Source organism: Anolis carolinensis, chromosome 4, assembly GCF_035594765.1.
Source record: "Anolis carolinensis isolate JA03-04 chromosome 4, rAnoCar3.1.pri, whole genome shotgun sequence".
NCBI classification, from domain to species: Eukaryota; Metazoa; Chordata; class Lepidosauria; order Squamata; family Dactyloidae; genus Anolis; species Anolis carolinensis.
Window position 1 is genome coordinate 34,751,293 of NC_085844.1, and position 25,055 is coordinate 34,776,347.

General features: G+C 37.9%; 1 protein-coding gene across 7 annotated transcripts in view; it reads right to left on the bottom strand.

Moving 5' to 3' along the window:
- Positions 1 to 25,055, bottom strand: part of ralyl (RALY RNA binding protein like) — a 322,684-nt gene that overhangs the window by 36,219 nt on the left and 261,410 nt on the right. For all 7 annotated transcript variants that reach the window (XM_062980215.1, XM_062980217.1, XM_062980216.1 and 4 more), the window contains 2 exons: positions 15,598 to 15,673; positions 10,407 to 10,439 (listed from right to left, as the gene is read on the bottom strand). In XM_062980215.1, the coding sequence (XP_062836285.1) occupies positions 10,407 to 10,439; positions 15,598 to 15,673 (109 nt within the window). The remainder of the gene's footprint in view (positions 1 to 10,406; positions 10,440 to 15,597; positions 15,674 to 25,055) is intronic.

The window sequence follows — 25,055 nt, forward strand, 5'->3', positions numbered from 1 at the left end:
TGCCCTTAGTAAAGGATTTAATTACCGTATTGAAGAAAGGGAGCATATTTACTAAACTGGATTTAATTGAAGCATATCATAAATTAAGAATCAAACCCGAGGATACTTGGAAAACTGCATTTTCCTGCGCATTCGGCCATTTTGAATATAAAATTTTGCCATTTGGGTTAAAAAATGGCGGCAGTTGCTTTATGCAGCTTATAAATGAAATACTGCACCCATTGTTGTACCGAGGAGTATTCATATTCCTTGATGACATCTTGATCGTGAGCGAAGATAAAGAAAAGCACGTGGAATTGGTCCGGGAAGTTTTGCAGAGACTAAGGGAAGCAAAGCTGTATGCAAAACTGTCCAAATGTGAATTTAATAAAACTCAAATTGACTTTCTGGGGTATCGGATATCTCCAGAAGGGTTAGCTATGGACCCGTCTAAAGTATCAGACGTAAAAGAATGGGGAGTACCTCAAACAAGGAGGCAATTGCAATCATTTCTGGGGTTTGCAAATTTTTATAGATCGTTCATAAAAGGCTTTGCGCAAATAACCGCACCCCTTACTGAACTTTTAAAAACAAAAGGGAAAGGGGAGACAGCAAAAGTGAAAGCTCCTGGCGCCAAACTGAGTTGGACGCCAGAATGCCAAAAGGCATTTGAAACCCTAAAAGGATGCTTCACAGAAGAACCCGTCCTAAAACACCCCGATATCCGGAGCCCTTTCATAATCCATTGCGATGCTTCAGACTGTGCATACGGGGCAGTACTATTGCAAAAGGATCAAAATGGGAACTTAAAACCTTGTGGATATTTGTCCCAGAAGTTCAGTGAAACTGAAAAATGTTGGCCCATATGGGAAAAAGAAGCATTAGCCATATTAAAAGCCTTAGAATGCTGGCGACACTTCCTCGAAGGGAGCGGAATCCCATTTGAAATTTGGTCTGACCATAAGAACCTCCAGTATTTAAAATCTCCTCGAAAATTGTCCCCCAAACAAATTAGATGGGCACAATACTTCAGCAGGTTCGATTTCCAATTAAAGTTTTTCCAAGGGAAACAGAATGTCTTGGCAGATGCTCTTTCACGCATGCCTCAACACGAAGGCATAACCACAGCAAAAGAGGGAACAATATTCTCTGATAAACAATGGGGCTTAGCTGTCAGTACAAGAGCGCAGACCCAAAGAGAGAACACTGCTATTATTGAATTCGACGGGGAAAATAGTTGGGGAAAAGAACTGAAACAGTCATACGAAGGAGATCAGTGGATCGCATCCAACGCAGAAAAGGGGGAGCAGAAGGGGGGATTTTGGTTTGTGAACAAGAAACTGTATATCCCAGCAATATTAAGGATTAAGATTTTGCATCGTTTTTACAATAACCAGAGCGCTGGTCATACAGGAATTACAAAAACAACAAAGGCAATAGCAAAACATTGTTGGTGGCCAGGGATGAGGAAGGACATAAAGAATCATGTTGTTCAATGTGATGATTGTGCCAGAAATAAATCGAGAGGAGGGAAGCCAATGGGATTATTACAAACAGTAGCAGAACCTACCAGGCCTTGGGAATGTGTAGCTATGGACTTTGTGGGGGAACTGCCGGTTAGCAAAGGACATCGTTATATTTGGACAGTATTAGACCTGTTTTCTAAACAGGCCCACTTTATAGCACTGACGAAACTACCATCGGCAGAGAAACTAGCTGAATTGTACATAAACCATATTTATAAACTTCATGGATGTCCCAGTAGAGTGGTCAGTGACAGAGGGGTTCAATTCACAGCAAAATTTTGGGAAAAATTCTTGGAAATGCTAGGAGCAGAAAGGAGTCTAAGTTCTGCTTTTCACCCCATGACAAACGGGGCAGTAGAACGTACTCAACAGACGCTTGGGCAGTTCCTTCGAATGTACTCTAACATGAGACAAAATGACTGGTCTAAGTGGCTGGCTTTCGCAGAACTAGCTTTTAATTCGACTATACATTCAGCAACAAATAAAACACCCTTTGAAGTAGTTTACGGGTATGAAATACAGCCTCTGCCCCAGTTGCCAAGATGGACAGAGAATGAAGAAACAGGGGCAGGGAAATGGAAAACTCAAATGCTAGAATGCTGGAGTCAAGTGACTGCATCCTTAAAGGAAGCGCACAAAAAGTATAAAACATTCGCAGACAGAAAAAGGATGGAAGGCGATAAATTGGAGAAAGGAGATTTAGTGTGGTTAAGTACCCAAAACATCAAATTGGGGCTACCTTCGAGAAAATTGGGCCCCAAATATATTGGACCATTCAGAATACAGGGTGTTATCAACGAAGTGACTTTCCAGTTGGCATTGCCAAAAAGTTTAGGGAAAATACACCCAGTATTCCATCGCAGCTTACTGAAAAAGTATATTGGTACTTTGGACAAAATGGACACATAGAGTTATTGTTTGATTTATTTCAGAATTGTGATGAAAGAAGCACCGAAGAGGAGGATGGAGAAAAAGAGGGCGCCATGTCATGGAACCAAGTCCCAGGGCTGAATTTCCAAGCCCTGGACTTGGAGTCATAACATAAATAACCCTGGAAGCACCTGGCAGAAGAAGATAGAAGAGCCTGAGAACTCGGGGTTGAAAGTATAAACAATTATAATTGGTAGAGTGTGTGGGAATAGTAGAAATGTGATACAAGGGGTGGGGTTTGATGATGATATTTGCGTGTGGTGTTACGTTGCATCAGAGGTGATAAAAATGTTTGTATGTAAACATTAGGTCATTCTCGACTTTTTCCAAAGTCATGTATTCTTCAATAAAGATTGGATTTGAGAGCAGCTATCTTTGATCTGCGTTCAGACTGGTCCTTTGAAGTGAGCCTGACACAAGGACATGAATGTATAGATTCGTTTTTGGTCTGAAATATTAATCTGGGAGAAGTTGAGGATATTTTCTGAAGTAGTGGTTGTTTACAGTGGGATACAATTCTATCTTGTAACTTGGCAGGTCAGTTAAATGTTCTACTACATAACAGTTGCCTATTGCTAAACACCATATTCTATATTATCTCATTGCTTAAATGAACAGGAAGGAGCTCAACTAAAGGCTCTTGAGACAGACTCTGAAACAGAAGCTCCATATAAATTCTCCTGCAATGCTCACTCCATGAATATTATGAATTAACACCCCTTTCCTCCTACGTAACATCCCAATCCATCCATAATCCATAATTTATTAATAAAACTGATGTTTCATGAATTGCAACCCACATATGGATTTTGCCATATATGACATATCCTTTGTGACACTAAATGACTGATTAAATGGGACTATACTAGTTAAGACTAAAAAATATGATCGAGTCTACAATCTCTCATGTGTTTGTAAGGCTTAAAATATGTCATTTATATCAAAACACCCCAATTGTCAGTAGGGCTGACATCACTGTAGGGGGAAGATGATTTTCATTGGGATGGCACACAGCAAGTGAAAGATTACATCTCTTTTCTCTAGATATTACAGTATGATGAACTAATGGCAAAGTACAACTACTGTTAATGCAACTGATACGTTTTGTTGCCTGACATTTATTGCTTTGTGTCTTCAAGTTTATTCTGATTTACGGTGACCTCCAGGAAAACCTATCACAGGATTTTCATGGCAAGATTTGTTCAAAGGGAGTTTTCCCTTGCCTTCTCTCTGAGGTTGGCAGAATGGGCACCTAATTTTGGCAGAATATGGATTTGATTTCAACTGAGGACACAAAAGCAACTTTTTCAGTGTGCCTGAAGACATAAGGGTAGTTAGAAGGTGTTATGATGGCCCTATGGCACATGCAGCATTGTCATCTAATGGAAGAGAATGGCGTGGAATGGCTTGGGTCTACTCTCCCTTTTCAGAATCTGCTCTATTACATTTTTTCAAAACAGTATTTTGCTCATTATGGCCAAATAATTAACTACATTTTCAAAGGGCTTAAGTAATTTTTATTCAGCCAAAACACTGAGCAAAATAAATTAGAGGCTTTCATTAGTAATAATGACTCTTGTGATAGCCCTTTTACCAAAATAATAAAAGGAGCCTAATTATATAAATTGAATTGCAAACATGCAATGGAATTATTTCCCTCCATGTGGATTTAAAAATAAAACCCTAATCAGCCCCGTAGACAGTAAAAGCTCCCTTTGTTAAATTGTCACCACCAAGGAATTCTTTTATTTTAAAATATTTCCTATTAGTTGAAGATATCTATTTTTGTGGCAGATTTAGTGAACATTATATGTGACGTGTCTTCTTATAAGAGACTGGAATCAAGTGTTAATGATCAAAGATTCTTACTGTATGTGTATTTCATGAAGCATAATTTTAGGTATAAAGCGGAAGGAGAACAGAGATGAATAGTGTTGGATTGGGAAAGACTGTACTACAGAATGGTTGCTGATGTCACGTGCCACTAGGTTTTGCAATTGACCTGCTCCATCTCTTTTCTTCTTTCCATGCCATCTACCTTAAACAAAATGTATGCTGCTCACTCGTCGTTCAAACACCACGGATGCATAAAAATCTCTCTCTAAATAAACCTATCCCCAAATATCTCTTTAAATGCTTAAATAACATTTATTGACACTATAGATGTTTTGAAAATAACATTTATAAAAGAAATTATTTGCTATACCAAAAATGAACAAAAACATTGTTTTTTAAATAACTCTATTATGCTTTCCGAACATGTATTAAGTGTTTACTGCAAGCAACAGCTGAACAGGAATGCCCTGATTTAAGTATTCGAAAGCAAAACACTCTGAAGATGATGATGATGATGATGGTTGTATTTGTTACTTGCCTCTCCTTAAAGCTCGGGGCGGGGTACAACATGGTTAAAATACACAGGTAAAATATAATGCCTATATAATGCATATATTAAACTACACAGAACAAAGAGGTCAGTATTGAACAATACTAATAAACTATAAGAGTAAAAGTTAATCAGCATATAATTAAGAAAAAGAGTTTATAAACTGAACAGAAAGGAATGGTCTGGATATGGCCGGGATGTCAAGCATAGTGGCATCTCACTTACATACAAAGAGTGAATCTTCTTTGAGTTAAAAGCATTTTCCAGAGTGTTATGAGCTTCTAATGAACACATACATGTTCTCCTTCACTGATGTTTCATCAAGTTCTTTCTTTAAGCATTTTAGCAAATGAATGTAGCTTTGGAACACAAAAAACCTGCGTCTCCACAATGGTTCTTCCCCCAAATAATATGTAATGTATTTGTGAGCATGGCTGCCATTTAAAACAGCAGTTCCAACTTCTCCTTTCTTATGATAAAGCATAAGATACACTTGCATTGTCACATCATTAGCCAATGGCGGACTAGATATGTTCATTCAGGAAGAATAAGACTGAATACATATTTGCCAGACCAAAAACAGTTTTCCAAAGTACAGGCCAGTTGCACTTTTTATTTTAACATACGGTTTTGCACATATCTCTCATATCAACATATTTGTACACTTTTCCAAAGTTACATTTTTAGTTTTCCAAATTTATTTTCATATAATGCAAAAAAAGAAAGAAAGAAAGAAAAGAAAAGAAAAAAGGTCTAATACTCAAAGATTCTGCCCGATGAAAAGAAAGGTATGTTTCCTTAGTATTCTTGCAAGCTACAGTTTGGATAAATCTGTTTTAAAATTGATACACATTTCTTTTCCACCTCTAATCTTAATTATATACAGGGCTGAGGATGGTCTCACAATGACTATGGATGCTCTGCTTAGAACAAAATTCTTACGGAATAGTTCTCTAATAGTTTTTTTTTTTAAATCAAAATCCTCTAGCAGGGAAAACCCATTTCACACCAAAGCAGAGATGAAGATATATGAATGGAAATGACAATATCAACAAGTTACTTCACCAGCCAATCAAATGTATGTATTGTTAGGGGGAATAAAAACAACAATTCTACATTTTATAAAATTAACTTTAAATGAAGATATTTCACAGTATTTTAAGACTCATGAAAAAAGCAGAAAGACCTAAGCTTGTATTTGACATCTACTTTAATACCTGGCACTAAAGCAAGAAAAGCAAGACAATGGAGACAGGAACAATATTTTTAATTTATATTTTACATACTTTTTATTTATTTTCCAATCTGTCTGTTAATGCTTTCTTAAAAACCCCATTATTCTTCTTTCCTGTAAGCACGGTTATTTTGAGGTTTACATCAGCAGCTAAAATATGTATATGAAAACTCCCACTCCACCTCTGTTCTTAATTGCAGACTTCTTATATATTTCCAACCAAATATGAATGTTTTAGTACCCTTGGCTCAGCCTTTTCACTAAAAACCCACTGTAGTATATTGAGAGCACCTGTTGTTCACAAGATGATTTGCAGAAGAGACCTATTCCATTAGTACAGTGGTGTTTTTGCCAAGGCCAGTTCAGACTATGTGTAGCCAGATTTCTGAGGACACCTCCTTTATTAGGTAAGGTAAAGATTTTCCCCTGACATTAAGTCTACTCGTGGACGATTCTGGGGGTTGGTGCTCATCTCCATTTCTAAGCTGAAGAGCCGGCGTTGTCTGTAGACATCTCCAAGATCATGTGGCTGGTATGACTGCATGAAGGGCCGTTACTTTCCCGCTACAGAAGTACCTATTGATCTAGTCACGTTTGCATGTTTTCAAACAGCTAGGTTGGCAGAAGCCGGGGCTAACAGCGGGAGCTCACCCCACTCCCCGGATTCAAACCACTGACCTTTCAGTAGCTTAGCATTTTAACCCACTGCGCCACCGGGGGCTCCATCCTCCTTCATTACATGCCTCCTTATCATCTTGAAAGTGTGGGGAGATTCCAGAACGCAGGGGTCTATACCTGGTACAGTTTTATGGCTAAGCAGGGAAGGCACTCAATATATGGCAGCTTGGACCAACTATTACACTATGTACAGCCACCTGCAAGCATTCATCCTACAGAAAACCAATGCAAAAATGTCATCCTCTTAGTGCTTCTAAACAGACGTTTTCTAGAGATCGTAATCTAAAGATAAGTTGCAGGTACAATGCCTTTTCAATGGAATCTTTCTGCCTCCCTCTCCTAATGAATAGAGACGGTAGATGCCATGGGGTGAAAAACATAGGAAGGTTACATAAGGAAGAACTTCAGCAGGATCCCCTCTGAGCCATCATCCCAATTAAAATCTTCTCATTCTTGTACTGTTCATTATCTCTTCTGAAGATCTGTGAAATGTATCTATGGAACACTATCTCTCACAATTTTTGATCTAATGAATTGATGGAGTGATTTATACATCTGAGACTGTTGTTCTGTTTCTCCAGAAACAGAAATATATCCTTGCATGTTCCAGCCTTTTAGTAAATTTGTCTATTAAAAAAAATCAGTCTCTTGCCATGAAATCATTGAATATAATAGCACCCTTTGCTCAACAATTCAACATAGATTTATGAAAAGGTGACTAAGATTTCCATGCCTGATAGATCTGGTTTAATTCTCTGCTCTACATACTGAAAAATCTTAGCAGGAGACATCAAATCTCCAGATTCTATAGAATGGAACCATAACAATTGAAGTGGCATTAAAGTTCTATAATGGTATGGTGTGGATACACTTCCATAACTCACCTGGTTGCTAGTAGGCCATTAACCCAACCAATAACATCTTAAAGCCCACTTTTTGCCCATCCCTGGTCTCTCTAAATAAAGTAGACCATTCTTATCATTCTCTATTGAAATTAAAGAGGCAACTCCCACCTGCAAAAGTTGAACCATAGCACAAGCTATGGGAATATAGGACAAGTGTTGAAGGCTTCTTGTTTGTGGGCCCTTCCACACAGCCCTATATCCCAGAATATCAAGGCAAAAAAACCCACAATATCTGCTTTGAACTGGGTTATCTGAGTTTATACTCAGATAATGTGGGATTTTCTGCTCTGATATTCTGGGATAAAGGGCTGTGGTGGAAGGGCTTTGGGTTCTGGAAAGAAATGGCTTGATCAAAAGGGTACATAATATATGTTTGTGTTATGTGTATGTATACAATATCAGAGCTCAAAAGTTAATTTTATTGGGGACTACAAGTCACAGAGACTGGGAGCAATTTAAAAATGTAAATTTCCCCAACTCTGAGAAAAAAAACAAACACAACATAGCTTTGGGCAACAGATGTAGACTGAAGACAGGGAAATAGGCAAAATAGGCAATAATACAACCAACTAAGAGAAGAGAAAATGATCCCATGCTCTATTGACTTTTTTCATTATGAAGGATATCCACGCTAATGTTTTAAGGCCACAGAATGGGGAAGAAAAGCTAGAAGATATTCACTTTTTATATACATTTTAATTGTTCTTTTTTTAAAAAAGCTTATAAAATTGTTCCAATCTGTTCTGTTTGATGTTGATCTGTTCTGAGCAAGTTTTTGTGTCAACAGGTCCATGTTCATTATATCCTAAGCTTTCTCAATCCATCTATTCATTGTTACTGCTTCTTTTGCATTCCATATACGGGCTAGGCTTATTCTTGCCGCTGTCAATTTGGAAGTCTGTGACTCCCATTAGAAAATATTCAGGTTTGAACTCAAATTTAATTTGTAGGATTTCTTTCAACTTTTTATATATCTCGTACCAGAACTTCTTTATGACTTTACATTCCCACTACATGTGTATGTAGGTACCTGTGTTTTTCCCACATTTCCAGCACTTTTTACTGTTCCTTCCCTTACTATATTTGGCTAACTTTTTAGGCATTAGGTACCACATGTAAAACATTTTATATCAATTCTCCTCAATTTTTATGGCCAATATAGGATATATGTGAAGAGAAATATATCACAGGAAACAAATGTTGTGTAAAGAAACAAATAGTGCCATGTCGACTGATCTGGAAGTAATATGAATAATGTATGTGTGTGGTCTATGTGGGGTTTTTCTTGCATTTTTTGTTTTTTTGTTTTGTTTTTTGGGTTTCTTGGGTTGAAATATCAGCAATAATCAGTTATTGCTTTATTCTCCAACTATGTTCACTCACCCTACCCACTTTCTTTTAACCTACAGTTGTTTGTCTTGTGAAATTTATGTTATTTGCCCATAAAAATGAATTTTTTTTTAAAAAAAGAAAAGCTAGAAGATACATCTGACATGTTTATGGCTAATGAAAGTTAATGAAGTTATAAGAGGGTAGAATATTTTTCATTTCCAATAAATTTAAGAAAACATCTGGCCAGCATCATTTTTTTTTACATTGCAGGCAATGCAAACAAGGAACTGATAAATGAATTAGAATTGGTCTATGACAGGAGTGACACATTTAGCAAACAAATATTTGAAAACAGAGTTTACATATAGCTGAGTATAATTTGAGAATAACTTTCAATTTAAGTGCTTCATATATGTGCATATGCATAGATATATACTAGAGATTTGCATGAAAAATTTTCCTTCGTTTCCTTCGTGCTATCGTTTTGTTTCGACCGTTCATCTACACAAAACGAATGATGACATTTTCATAGGAAACGAGAGGCAACACGAAAATGAAAGCCACACAGTCATCATGCTTGCTTTCATTTTCTTTCATTTCGGCCCCGTAACAATAAGAAGGTACTGACAGAGGGCTGCTTTCCCATTACAGCTGATGTGTACCAATGAGTGTTAATAATAATAATAATAATAATAATAATAATAATAATAATATAAATAATGATAGTTATTTTGGGACCCTAAGCTGAGTCTGGGAGAGGAGTGCTTCCCCATTACATCAGATGTGTGCTAATGGGTCTTAATAATAATAATTATGTGTATATATATATATATATATATATATATATATATATATATATATATAAAATGATAGTTACTCTGGGACCCTAAGCTGAGTCTGGAAGAGTAGTGCCTCCCCATAACAGCTGAAGTGTGCCAATGGGTGTTATAATAATAATAATAATAATAATATTAACAACAATAGTACTCTGGGGAAGGCCCAAATGTTTAAAAATTGGTGGGCTAAAAGGGGTCGAAATGCCCTCCGTGTGTGGTGATTTTCACCCCTCTAGCCCAAAAACTGAGCAGGAGGGGGGGTGAGCTTCAGAAGTCCTCCCATTGCAGCCAATGGTCTGAAAATTTTCATTTTTTCGTAAGCCAGATGAAAAATCTGTTCATATAGGAGCCCCATTTTCGTTAGTGGGAACAAATACGAAAATGAGACAGAAACGAATGAAACTACACAAAATGAATAGCAATTCCAAACAAAAGCACAACACTAATACACACACGCAGCATATGCTATAATTATTTTATAATTTTAATAAAGTCTGCAAAAATGCAAGTCTAGAAATAAAATCCCTAACTCTTGATAAAAAGTTTTGAAGAGAACTAAGTAGCCAATGAGAAGTACTTTTCTAAAGAAAAGGCTCTTACCCAACAGACAGGAAAGGCTCCTTTGATTCAAGTCTGCAATATAAATAACATTGACATTGTTATATGCATTTAAAACTGCACAATATGCACATTGATTGCAGCCTCATTGGAAAATTATGTATACACTTAGGTGGTTTGGAAACTGAATGGAGCAGTAACTATAAACAAGGTTTTCTGCTTGGGAGAGATCTTGATTTTTTGCAATAGTTTGGACATGCCTTAAGTTTCCTGGTTGTCTTAGCAGCAGTAGAAATATTTTTAAAGTATACAGAAATTATCTCAGTCTTGACAAGAAAGAGTATATAATTCTGTGGAAAAATTGTCAATTTCCTCTGTGACCTACACTGTCTTCTAGTTGAGGGTTTTTCCAGGGTGAAGAGTAGTTAGTTGCCATATTACCTTGTAACAAAAATAAGACTTTTTAAAAACATATTTTAGGTACTATGACCTGTCATCAACTATATCCAAAAAGTGCTTATATTTTGTTGGAAGTTGAAGATTATTATATGTGCTTTGAGAGAATGTGGTTATTATTGTCCTGATTGAGATTTGTAGGTAGATATTAAACTTAAGACAGGACAAACTCAAGCTCAACTTTCCACACAGTCATGAAATTCAGTGAGTCAGACTTTTTTAAAAAACGTAACAGACTAAAATCTCACCAGAGGGTTGCTATAAAATGGGAGGGGGGGGGTTGATATTTGATTGTCTCTAAGGAAATGGAGGAAACAAATAAAAGACAAAAATTAATATTTCTATCCATTATAGAGTCTAAGAGAAGCAAGCTGAGAGTTTTAAAGTTTTATAACCAAGAGAAGTGGTAAGACATCAATATTCTGATACAAGATATAATTGGATATCTGCTTCTCCAAGGGGAAAAAAGTTGTGTGTGTGAGATGGCCTGTGGATAAAGCATTGCAATTAAAAACCTGTTTGAAATCCATTCTCAAGAACTGAAATTCAATTTGCTGAAAATACGACTGCCCCAAATTTGACCCTCTCTCACGATATTTGGCTAAATGGTTTTAGGTGATTTGTGGTGATACAGTAAATTACTTTAAAGTGTTTCAGGCAATAGAGGAAAGCAATTATCCATTGCCCTTCCAATGGATTTCTATTTAAATGAGTAACTCGATGTAATAACGCTAAAATAAAGGTGTTAAAATTGCAACACTGCCTAGACAGGAATATTTTTGTATACATGTACATATGTTATTGGACTACAAATCAGCAACCAAAATTGTTCAGGCTGATTCCTCATGAAGACTGGGATTGAATTTTAATCCACATAGACTACTGTGGCTAGGAAAACTATATACTTTTAATTGACTATTACGTCAATTATTTTACAAATTAACATTACTGAAAAACTGTCCCTGTGTGAGCCGCTCCGAGTCCCTTCGGGGAGATGGAGGCGGCATACTAAAATAAAGTTATTATTATTATTATTATTATTATTATTATTATTATCTGTGCAACTTCACAGATAAAGAACAATGGTGAATTTAGATCTAGACTAATACCGTTTACCTGAAATTCCGTGTACAGTAAGTGCTGACCTTTTAACTGTATGATCCTTTATCTCAAGGCTGATCCCAACTGTCCATTTCTGGATTGCCCCCAGAATAGTTTTGACCCCCAGCCCTGTAGTCACTGTAGAAATGGGAAGAAGTCCCGACTGTCCAAGCAGCTCAAAATCCAGTTCTGCACTGTCGGAGAGCTACTCTTACCATCTCCCTGCTCTTCTTATTGTAGCTGAGACCACTGGGCACCACATGGCTAGTGTCCATCGCCTCTTACCTGGACTGATATCAACAAGGTCACCAGAGTGATGAGGAGAAGGAAAAAATGTTCCTTCTTCCACCTTCCACCTTGTTTGATTGCCTTTGCACCCCAGAAAACATCATTTCAGGGTGAGGACAGACATTAGCCATGTTGCACCCACTGGCCACTGCTATGTCAAGAATGGGAAAGGATTATGAGTGCCATCCCATGTCCAGGATGACCATCTAAACAGTGGTGTCAGGTTCAATTTTGGAAGCAGCCCAATGACTAATATGAGATCAAAGTCACAGTTTGTCCTAGATTATTGAGGAGAATATGGAGCATGACTTTTGTAAACCCAGTGGTCACAGAGCTGATTTCCCCTACCTTTTAGGATAACAGGTTAGTATAGATTGGCCCACTGACTCTTTGCATTTTTATATGCTTTTCTTCATGGATGTGATCTCCTAAGATAAAACTACACTACCTGCAGCTGAAATTACAAATGCCATAGCCTTAATAAGAGTGAATTTTAAACTTGCATCTTGTGTTCATTAGATTTTCATCTTTGTTCTGTGTATTTTAATATATGAACTTGTAGAAATATGTTTTAATTCATGGCAAAGTGGAAGTAGGGAGCAAACTACGCCCTACAAACAAACATTGCTAATTTCCAATTTTTTTTTAGCAATGCGGGAACTTAACACTATGGGGGAGCCTTCAAGCACCTCAAGACAAGGAATACACAAACATTACCAAGGGAACATAGACACAGCAAATAAAACAGCTCCAAGTGTGAATGGCTTTCTGTGTCTCACTTTCTGTAATGCTATAGGGATTGAATGAATATGTCATGAGGCTGCAAAACTCCAATGTCCTTATTTTTTTCCACCCCATCCCAATTTAATCTTATAATTTCCCCTTCTTTTGGCCATCTAGCCTTTCAAATATTTGTATGAGTATTTCAGAAAGAAAGTATGGTAGTAACCAATGTTTCACCCTGGTGTGCCTTATTTTATTTTGCGATCTGAACTTTTGCACTTGAAAAATATAACCTTTGGCAGCTCTGTTTGGGAGAAAACAACAGATCTGCTTACCTGATGCCTTTTACTGAATCAGATCAGTACAGATAAAGCACTGAGCACTGAGATGAACAGTGATGGTGTGAGGAAATGTATGTTCAACTGTCATCTTTAAGTACTGCACTTCTAACAGTATCAATAATGATCTGGATACAGCTGATGCCAGATGACCTTTTTATACCCTCCATCAAAGGAATGGTGCCAAAGTCATTACACATCGACAAGCTGTAATGAGCCCCTCAGATTTGGCTCAGCAAAATGATGTTGACTGTATTAATGCAAACAGCTAGTTAGTACCATTTGTAATCAGAAACAAAAGATAGAGATTTCTTATTCTTATCCTTTAAAATCTTGCTAATCTTTGGAAGCAACAACATGGTGTACTCTGCTGACAAAATAAACCTTGTATTTATGATACAGTGAGGCAATGCAGTACAATGGCTTAAAGGGTGTACTACAACTTCAGGATGCTAAGGTTTAAATTCCATTCAGCCATTGAAATTCATTGGGTGACCTTGGGCAAGGCACAATTTCTGAGCCCCAGAGGAAGGAAATAGCAAACCTCTTCCAAATTTTTCCAGAAAAAGCCCAAAATAGGATTGCCATAAATTGAAGACCATAAACAAACAACAATTTATGATGGCATTTGTCCTGGAATACACTCATATTTGAAGGACAGAGGAAGGGTTAGACCAAGATCATATTCAGAAGAGTGTACAGAGAGTGTACAAATTAACAGTAACTTAGGGCTCGGGCCCTAAGATCTGCCGGGAGGCCTTCCTCTCGCTCCTGTCACCATCACAAGCATGGTTGGTGGGGATGAGAGAGAGGCCTTCTCGGTGTTGCCCCCCCGGCTCTGAAACTCCCTCCCCAGGAAGATTAGGATAGCCCCCACTCGGTTTGCCTTCCATTGGGATTTGAAAACCTGTATGTTCCAGAGTGCATTTGATGATGGTTAGTCCCTGTTCATGTATGTACTCTTCAATTTATTCCTAGTCCTGGCCCTATAGTCTGCTTTCCTGGACAAGTCCATGCCCAGCCCTCTCTAGCCAGATCATACTCTTGTCCGGGTTACTGGTTGTGAGGTTGGTTTGATATACTTTTAATGATGATTTTATACCCTGTCGTCTTTTAATTGTTTTAATTGGACTGTTATATGCTATTGTTTTAAACTGTGTTTTAGTTGCATCTTGTTGTATGTTCTGGTCCTGAGTCCCTTCGGGGAGATGGTGGTGGTTATTATTATTGTTATTAATCATAACAATAATATGTAAAATGTTTAATTGTGCATACAGGTCAAGGAGGATTAGTGAGCTGCATTGTTCCTTGGAATAAACCCACTATCAAATTGATCAAGCGCCTCATTTAACAGACCACACTGGAAACCAGACTGACATGGATCTGGATAATCGACCTCATCCAAGGACATCAGGGGTCACATTGCAACCACTTGCTTGAGTACCTTGATACCTTTCCAAGCTAAAAAAGGGGGCTACTAAAATCAGGTTATTAATCAGTCACATTCATATGAAAGCATTTATAAGACTAATAAATATAGCCTCTTTCAGAGATGAGAAATCATTGGGTAATCTAAACAACTCTTGCCTTACTGAAAAGAGAGCTATTTCTAAGTTACCAACTCTTTCCTTACTGAAAAGAGAGACTATTACAAGAGTTTAAAATTAGAAAAGCTACACTGAGGACAAATGTACTGAGAACAAGAACAAACAGTTCTGAGACTAGGATGATGCAGTGGGAGTCTTATACCCAGTTTTACAAATCCTATTTATTTTTTCTGTTGTTGTTAATTGTCATCAAGTCACTGCCAACACATGGTATTCCTAGGAAAGGGATACTTTAAAGTCACCTTTTTTTTACCAACAGCCAGCTCAAGTTCTGCCAACTCAATGCAGTGACTTCCTTAATTGTATCTACCCACCTGTGCTACAGTCTTCCTCTTTTCGTACTGCTTTGCTTTCTACTTTTTTGTAATGAGTCTTGCCTTCTCATGGTATGTCCAAAGTATGAAAGTTTCAGTTTAGCCATCTTGATTTTTAGTGAGAGGCTTTTCTTTTTGTACTTTCACAATAAATTAAAACATATTGATTCCAGGTAAGAGTATGTTCCAGACGGTGGGCAGTCAGGATGAAGATCCTCAACTGAGGTCAGCTGCAACTAGGTGATAGATCTGGTGACATTTTTCCCCCTTGGCATGGCCGGAAAAGAGGTTGCTTGGAAGACAGATACTGAATTAAGTGAATAGCACTCATTCACCCTTCATGGGGAATGTGCCCTCAAATTCACAGAGGCTGTTCCTGAGTACAGCAATGAGCAGATCAGCTTACCTGTAGAGAGCTGAAAGTGGCCGCTTGTTTCCTGGCTTAGGTCTGTATGGTTTTGGCTCTCCTGCCATGTTGATATCTGAAAACAAACATATTGCATATCTTGAATTAGTGTTCTGAGAAAGAAAGAGACAGAGAGCACATATGGTGATCTGCAAAATGAAATTAAATCAGTTTAGAGGGAGGAACATATACATAACATTTGAATCTGCTTTTCACTACTTACAAATGAGCCTTAACTTCTGTACCACACGTCTAATGTCTCTTATATATTTTTTTTTCTGCCAAACTCATCCTTTTAACAAGTTGTAACTTCCTTTTTTTCTTGTTAACAGGGACATTAGGTAATAGTGTTAAAGCAAATGCCATTCTTATAATCTCTTCTCTGATCCTTTTAATGAGATGACAAGCATGGAATCCAGGCAGTTAAGCATTCAGGAATCTGGCTTACACCAAGGCAAACATTCAGGAATCTTACACCAAGACTTACAAAAAGTCAAATGACTGGCCCATCTAGTTTAGTACTGACTGGTAGAAGCGCTCCATGGTTTGTAACAGGCATCTTTTTTCAGCCTTATATGAAAAAGCTGGCATGTAAACTTGAAACCGTTTCTGGGAAAAGTCTATGTCCTGACAATGAGCCAGGAATCCTTCTTTTCATAGATTTCAGTTCTTCTTTGCTGAAATTCATACATGAAGTCCTTCCTAAATTGAGGACTTTCCTCTCCCTTTGCCTTTTTAAACATTTTCTGAGAGGCTTACATAAAAGCTAGATAGCCTTTCTTTGACTACTACTCTATCAACAGAGTAAACAAATCATGAAACTAAATTGAGCCATAGTTCTGTGATGTGAATCTTGTATTCGCTTCCTCCACCTATCTTAAATATCCACTTTTGTCTTTAGTTGATCATTTCCCTTGCTTCATTTCCTATTCTTTTTCTTGCACTCTGAATAGACTGTGAATGTTCTTGAGGCTGAATTGGAAAAGAAATAATCTAACACTCCAAATGGATTAGAACCATTTTACAATGGGTGAATCGATGCTTTAATATACACACTGTTCAAATCATAAACCACTTAAGCCAAAGTACTTGGATTTAAGCCAATTTAGTTCCATTAACTTTATGGTACTAAAAGGCAACTAATCATCTTAACTGCATTGTACATTATTATTGCACAGACTCGGGTGTGCGGAGAGAATTAACCAAATACTCATGGTGGCACAGAGATGACCACTTTACTAATAGCAAAATGCAGCAATACGAAAATCCCAATCATAACCGCCCCTTCTTCTGGGAAAGGATAGATAATTGACAACCATTTTAAAGAAGGTAATTCCTGTACCCAGCGTTAAGTGTGGCACTGGAATCTCCCTCTCTTTGCAAAGAAAGACAAAGCTAAGAAAGGAAATGCAGCAAAACTGACATAAAGACAGCTGTGAAGCATCCTCTCATGGCTGCTTCCCTGTGTGGCTCCTGCATCTTAACTAGATGCTGGATGTGTGCTCCACATGCCATGTCTGTCTGCGTAGCTAATGATGACCAAATGCAATCTGTGGAGCCCCATTTTAAAAAACCCACATAATATTACATTAATATCCTACTGTTCTTCCCAAGGCGCCATAGACAGTCCCCCTCCATCTCATTTCATCTTCAAAACCCTTATAGGATAAGATAGAAATAGGTTGTACCAAAGTTATACAGGAACCGTCCTCACTAGAGAGTTGAACTTGAGCTTACCATTGGCAAGTGGTCACACCACTTGATATGAAAAGAAGTTTCCTCAACCATGGTTCAAAACCCTTAACTACTGTACCACAGTGGCTCCTTTGTATAGTTCCCACCCGGAGTGGCCCACTAGGATACAAACCCAGAAGGTGGCAAAACCTAACGTAGCTTCCCACACTGAAGGAACACAGTCCTACCCTGTTGAAATAGTAATAATAATAATAATAATAATAATAATAATAATAATAATAAGTCTTTGTGTCAATAATAATAATACTCATCATCATCTTTATTTCTATTCTGCCCTATCTCCCCGAAGGGGCTCAGGGCAGACTCCAACAAACAATGGCATACATTCAATGTTTTCATAAAACTGACAGATATTGGCATAAAATCCCAACAAGACCCCACATATGAAAACAGTGTTAAAAAACTAACATCAAATTAAACCTATTATCAGTGAATTGAACATAACATTGATAAATTAAACCAATAAAAATTTCAATATACTACTCCTATACGGAGGTTCTTTCCTGCCTTGCAAATTGGAGAAGAAAGTCCAGGGCTGCATCTATGCTGGAGAATTAATACAGTTTGATACCACTTTAACTGCCACGGTTCAGTGCTATGGAATCATAGGAATTGTAGTCCAGTGAGGAAGCTGTACCCTTTGACAAGGCTAACGATTTTTTAAGACTAAAACCCCCTTGATTCCATAGCATTGGGCCATGGTAGTTAAAGTGGTATCAAACTACATTAATTCTACTGTGTAGATGCACCCCAGGTCTGACGATCTGGCAACTCTACTATTAACACCTCGAGCTTAGCTCTTTTAACAGTTGTGCTCATGACTTTGCTGACAAGGTTGAACTACTGCCTTTTATTCTAGAAAACCACAGGTATGGATTATTTCTAAATGTAGGGCACATTTGATTTTTGCAACTCTTGGCTTTTATGTCACTCTGCCTTGGGAAACATCCAGTGAGATGTTTCTTGTATAGGTATATTTGTCTGAATAAAACAACACAGTCATGAGATTTTGAAGGGTGGCTTTTTATCATTTCCTGCACAATAGCCTGCAATTGCAAAAGAAATGTGTTATTAAACAAAAGGTTAAACCTCCTTCTGCAGTTTTGACTATATAGCTGAGATGCTTTCAAAACTATCTCTTTAAAAGAGAACATAATATCCAGTAGCAGTTCTCTTAACACTGCAAGAAATTTCTGGGATATTATTACCTGCACAGACCTTCCGTCTGGATTTTGAGATTGTATATTGCAATTATGTTGGAAATTTCATCTTGTGACCTTTTATCATAATTACATTTTCCCACAATATGTTAATATGGCAATTTTAAGGTCACTGATTTTCACCATGCAGTCTTCAAAAGCTAGGCTATATGCTGGGAGGGGGAATCAATATTTATGAATTTAACTTGGGGAGAAATATAACTGGGGCTGTTGCATTAATCTCCATAATTTCCTCCTTGGTTATTCTTTTCCATTAATAGATGTTTGGTTAGTTCACTATGCTCTTAGAAATGTTAGCTTCATGCCTTTTAGGAACATGTCACTGCTATTTTGATGTTTATTTTTTGTGGCTTGGCTTTTATATACTTTGATATGTAAAACTGAATAATGTGATGGACTTCCTCTCAATATGAAGAGCATGCCTGATAACCATGTAGTATAGGAAGAAAATAGACCAGAACTGTTTAGGCAAATTGAATCTGCCTTTGAGTTTATCCTGTCCTTCCTAAATACCGTAACTTTTTTTAAAAAAATGAAAGTAATTAACATTTATTGGATGGCAGTAGCAATTTCTTAAATCATTCTGCTGCCATCCAGTCAATAGAATTATAGGATCATAGGATTCGAAGAGAACACAAAGGTCACTAAGTCCATTTCTATACTTAGTTCTAAGTTTCATTTATGACCTACAAAATCTTAAATGGCTAGGTTGGAGCTCCATTTAGATAACAGAGACCTGTGGGTGCTGGGTAAAGAATATCTATAGATCCCATAAGCCTAGCTCTTACCCAAGGCATTTTCCAGCCATGCATCCTGGCTGAAATGCAGTTGGCATCAGTCTGAAATTCATCTATGCTTGCAGGGATATAAACCTAATAAACTTCAGTCCATATGGATGATCAATCAGAGTTCAGTCTGCTTTAGGAATTGATTATTATTTCAATCATTTATAACCCGCCCTTCTCACCCGAGGGGACTCAGCTACAGGACCCAGCTGAAAACGCCTCTGAGACCTTGTGTGAGGACATGCAACCCACTCAGGGCAAGTGGGTGATAACTGGCAAGGCCTTCCTGTGGTGAACATCATGTCTCTGGATACATGTGCATTCATATGTCCATATCATCAGGACAGCTATAGTGATCCCCATTAACTTTGTAGGGTTTTCAACCCAGAGTTACACCTGGTGCCATATCTATTTTCTTTTTGATACTTAAAATTACTGAAAATATCACATCTGTGTCTAGATCTTAAGCTTATGACTGGGTTTAGGCTGGAAACTTGGATTAGAGTTCCTGAAATCTCCCAGCTTGCATGGTGTGTGGGCATGCTGTTTTGGGGAATTACAGTTCAGAAAAGAATTGTTTTCAAGTTCTAGCCACTAGCAGCACAGCTTCATAAAGCAAAATGAAAATGATTATGTGGGCATGTGTTCGTACTTTCAAAACATCTGTCAACCTATAGTGACCCCATGAACTCTGTAGGGTTTTCTCAGGCAAGGAATGCTCAGAGGTAGTTTTGCTAGCTCCTTCCTCTGAAATATAGCCTACAATCACCTGGCATTCCTTGGTGATCTCCCATCTAAGTATTAACCAGGGCTGACCCTGCTTAGCTTTCAAAGTCAGACAGAATGCTATGCTTTAGGACTTTAGTGAAGCAGTACTTTGACTTGGTCCCCCATCTCCTGTCAAAGGCACTAAGATTTTGCAATAAAAGTACAGAGCAAGTAGTTCACTAATTATGATTTAATCATGGTACATTTAACTGTAATTTTAAAAATTACATTTCCTGTCTATAAATAACTAAGACATGTGTAACCTCTCATATGATGCAATGTCACAGAAGAATGTTAATAGTTTTTTTAAAGGAGGTGCCTCCTACTGTGTAGAGAATTGGTAAGCAGATGCTGCTGTATAGTGTAATGTAGGTCAAGTAAGAAACAAAAGTGGAAAGAAGTTCACAGAGCTTTCTCACTTACCCCTCTTGTACTGAAACTGCTTTAATTTACCAAAAATTCCCATGAAATAAGGTTTGAGAGTGAAATCTGGCTTGTATACAAAGGTATGAAGAGCTAGAAACTTGAAAAGGAAGCCAGGACTGAAGAACAATCCGAGGGCAAAATAGAATTAATGGAGTCAAAGTAAGAAATGCAAGATACAACAGAACTCAGTTAGACCTTGCTGTTCAAGCATGGCTCAGCTAAGGAAGAAGTCCCAATGTAGGATGCAATGGGTAGCCTGAGTAGATAGAATCTATCTGTAAGAGTCTTTGCTGAGAAAGATGCTATCTGCAGTTTTGAGAATACTTCATAATTCCAATAGATTCTGAGAGATTAGGAAGGAACCAACCAAAATCGGGTTGGGACACCTTCCCTGTTAAGGTCTGGTTAAACTGTGCCCTATTCCAGCGATTCTCCATTCTTCAGCACTTCCTTTTGCCACATCTTCACAGTTCAGGGTGCTGGCCCTTCAGAATGACAGGTGGAAGAGGGAATTGGAATGGTAATTTCTGTCAACGTTCTTCCATTCATGATCTGCGAGATCCCGACATCACTATCTGAACAATCTTATGTAACTGTGTATTAGAGGATAATGAAAGAAAATGTTACGGATTCCCGCATAATTCACAGTTCTTTATGGCACAATCCAAAAATGGGCATGAGGTATTAAATGGGTTACTTGGGTTGACAATGACCAATAAAGCAGAAAGGCCATGGTGGACTCCTCAATTTAACAACTGAGTATAGCAGGACATATAGGGATCAAACACTTTCTGTTGAATACCAGTGGATATCTATTCTCTCATCTCTTTGTCTAGCCATGAGATGGGAGGAATGTGCTGAAAAATGCCCTGTAAGTAATAATCTTCTTTGTCTAGAAAATTGTATGCATTTCTGCAGTCACACCTTTTGCTTCTTCTTCAAGTAGGAAGGTGTATACACCCTGGAAACATTGTTAGAGTTCCTCTTTAATATGTGGAACAAAGATGCAAGAGGTCCAGCAAATAAAGCAATGGAAAGCAGTGCTCTACTGATGCTCCAAACATCTGTCAATTGCTGTTTGTGGTCCAGAAAAGGACAGAGCAGCTAGCAGCTCTATCCAGTTGTGGAAGTGTTGCTTAATGGGGTGCTGCATTAGCACAATGTCCACAAAAAGTGTGACACTGATGTAAATCCAAATGAGTTTCAGCCATTATTATTATTATTTTACATTATTTCTATTCCTCTCTTCTCACCCTGAAGGGGACTCAAGGCGGATCACAATGTACATATACATGGCAAACATTCAATGCCATACGACATTCAGACAGAGACAGAGACACAGAAGCAATTTAACATTTTCTAGCTTTCCTGTTTCCTGAGGATATGCTCGATTCTGGCCACAAGGGGAGCTGCTGCTTCATCATCCACTGTGACACCGAGTCCTTGATGGATTACTTCCTCATTCCTTTCTGCATGCTGCTGGACAGTTTTTATGGTGTTGTAAATTAGTTAAATTAGCTTCCCCACATAAGTGGTACCTAAATTTCCTACTTGATGGATGCAACTATCTTTCAGGTTGCTTAGGTCAACAACGAGCTGGGCTGTTTTAATGGTCGGGCGCTCAATCCGACGCGGGCTCGCTTCGAACGCATGACGCCTCAGTCAGTAGTGATTTATTGCAGCTGGCTGATAACCAGCTGCGCCACAGCCTGGCCCATGGTGGCCTTGACAATCCCTTCTTGTGGATTGTGGGGTTTGATGGAAACAGAAGAGAAAAATATCTCCTGCATCCATTGTTGGGCTTTTTTTAACATGAAAGAATTGCTGTACCTTTTGAACTGCAATGGGCCCTCGGTAACTGCTGGGGCTTGTTCTAGGATCCCTTCTCAATGGACTCAAAACCTTGAATCTGTGGATCCTGATCAAGCCCCAAATTATCACAATTCATTAGTAACAAAAGACAATGTCTTTTTTAAAAAAAAACTCCTCCGTCTCCATTGAAGGTTTTTTTTTTTTTTTTTTGCTTAATATCATCCCTGAGTAGAGCTTCTGGCTTTGCTTCCTACTGACTTGATAGAAGAATTCTGTGAACTCAATAGGGAATGGGGAAGGCAGAAAGAGTTCTAGTCATTTGTGCACCTTTTCAGGATGCTGTGAGCTCTTACCAAAAACACTTTAAGAGTTAAAAGGACTACACTTTTCAGGAACTGACAACACATCCAGATTTTAACAGTCATTGCTTAAATGACTGCCTTGTCTGTGTTGTCACACAATGACACAATACTTTTCACAGTAACACAGAAGCAATTCGTATTCTTTCTTTTCCTTGTGGAAATAGAAGCCACAGATGACAGCTATTGTAAATGTTAACTATTATGAACTATAAAAGCCATGACTTGGACTGCAAAGGAAATACAATTAGTTTTGCTAATCTAGTTTATTGAATGCTGCCACAAGAAATGAAATCCAAACCATTAGGTGAAACATGATTTTTAATTTTGCCAGTATAATTTCTTCTATCTCAAGAAATTCTGGTACACATATGTTCCTTATATATAGGAACAGAAATCAATTTTGGAAATAACTTGACTGAGCCAGTCTTGCACAGTATCCATCAATCCTGCATGTATCTATGTAGATTATGTCCTTTTGTGTCGAACTGTATGCTGGGTATTTTTTGCTATTGTTTATGTAATAATTATAAATATCTACTTTGGATTTTCATTGTGTGATAATGGCCTGGATATGTCAATAAACAGAAGAGAGATTTCTTTAGTATTCAAATGCTGAGACAAGTATTTGTACCCTGCCTTTTGTGATATATCTTCTTCCAAGTAAATGCTTATCTTCCCATCATCACACACAACAAACAAAATCAGTATACAATTTCAGGAAGCTTGCTGCAGGGAGTAGACATTTCTGTTGGGAAAGGGATTGAAAAGTAGATGAGTAGATAGCTCTTTTTGGGAAGGCACTCAAATGCAGCAAATGTGCTATTTACTTTGGTAGAAGCTATCCAAGTTTTCAATCCTGTTATCCAGAATTTCTCAATGAGTTCAATGATTGTATCCCGAGTAGTAGACATTGACAGCCAAAGCATCTGCATTTACATACAGGAATGTTCCATCCTCATGAACTCAAAAGAAGATCAAAAAGTTTGTCCCAGCCTGTCACAATAGCTTTGGGGATAATATGACATCTGACACTTTGGATTTCTCCATCATTCTCCTCCATCCATATGTCCAGAGGAACTGCAAGCAGCTACACAAGTAATATACAGCTCTGGTTTAAAACAAATAGTTCCAAACATAGGAAAATAAAACATGATTGGACCTTGGATATAATATTGATATTCTCTCAATATTTTTTGGTGATGGGAAAAAATAACATGAGCATTGTGACATACAATGCTAACATAAACTATTTCAGCTTCACATTACTGTTCAGCAAGAGATGTATTCAGCCAATCATTACTCCGCACAACATGCAATCAAGCACAATAGTAGCGGCCAGTTCCATTTTGAACTAGAAACCTGTGCAACGGCCTTGTTATCTAAGAGATGACATCAACAGAAGCTGTTTCCGCAGTGCTGAACAAATATCCTTGATTGTACTTTTCTTAATAGAAATGTTATATAGAAAGAGGCAGGAAGAGAAGGAGACACAAACAGAAATAATTCCTGTCATTTCAGATGGAATATAAACGAGAAGAGGGCAATGGATGTCAACATCGGTACTGCATCTAGATTGCAGTCATAGTTATGTCTTGAGATTTTGGGTCAGCCCTGGATGCATCATCAATGGCTTCTTTTGGAAGTTGAATGTTTATTGGTAATTGGTGATTCAAATCCCCTCACATTTGATTTAAGTTACATCTAAACAAAATAAGAAAGGCGTTTATGTAACATATTTCTTTGAAATTTTGTCCTTTTGTGTGGAATTGCACGCTGGGCAGTTTGTTGCCACTGCTTATATAATGATCATAAATATTTACCTTGGCTTTTCATTGTGTGGTAATGGACTGAATGAGTCAATGATCAGAAATATAGTCAACACAAATGGAGGTTCTCTTGCTGGGTAATATAAAGACTGGGTTAAAATCCGAAGATCCATACAGGGATAAATGCACTGTGAGATTTATTTTGGACTTTAAAGAAACTATTCAAGATATCAAACCTGTTGCATCTTTAATGTATGGAATAAATCACAAAGAAGGTTCACCACACCACTGACATGGAAATTGTCAGGATTTGTAAGTTACTCAGCAGTCCTTTCAGTGCTAACAAAATCAAGGTCTCAGGATTTTGTGTGTGTGTCAGGAATGACTTGAGAAACTACAAGTTGCTTCTGGTGTGAGAGAATTGGCCATCTGCAAGGACGTTTCCCAGGGGATGCCTGGATGTTTGATGTTTACCATCCTTGTGGGAGGCTTCTTTCATGTCCCCACATGGAGAGAAGGAACTGACACCTGCTTTCCCCGGATTCGAACCGCCGACTTGTCGAT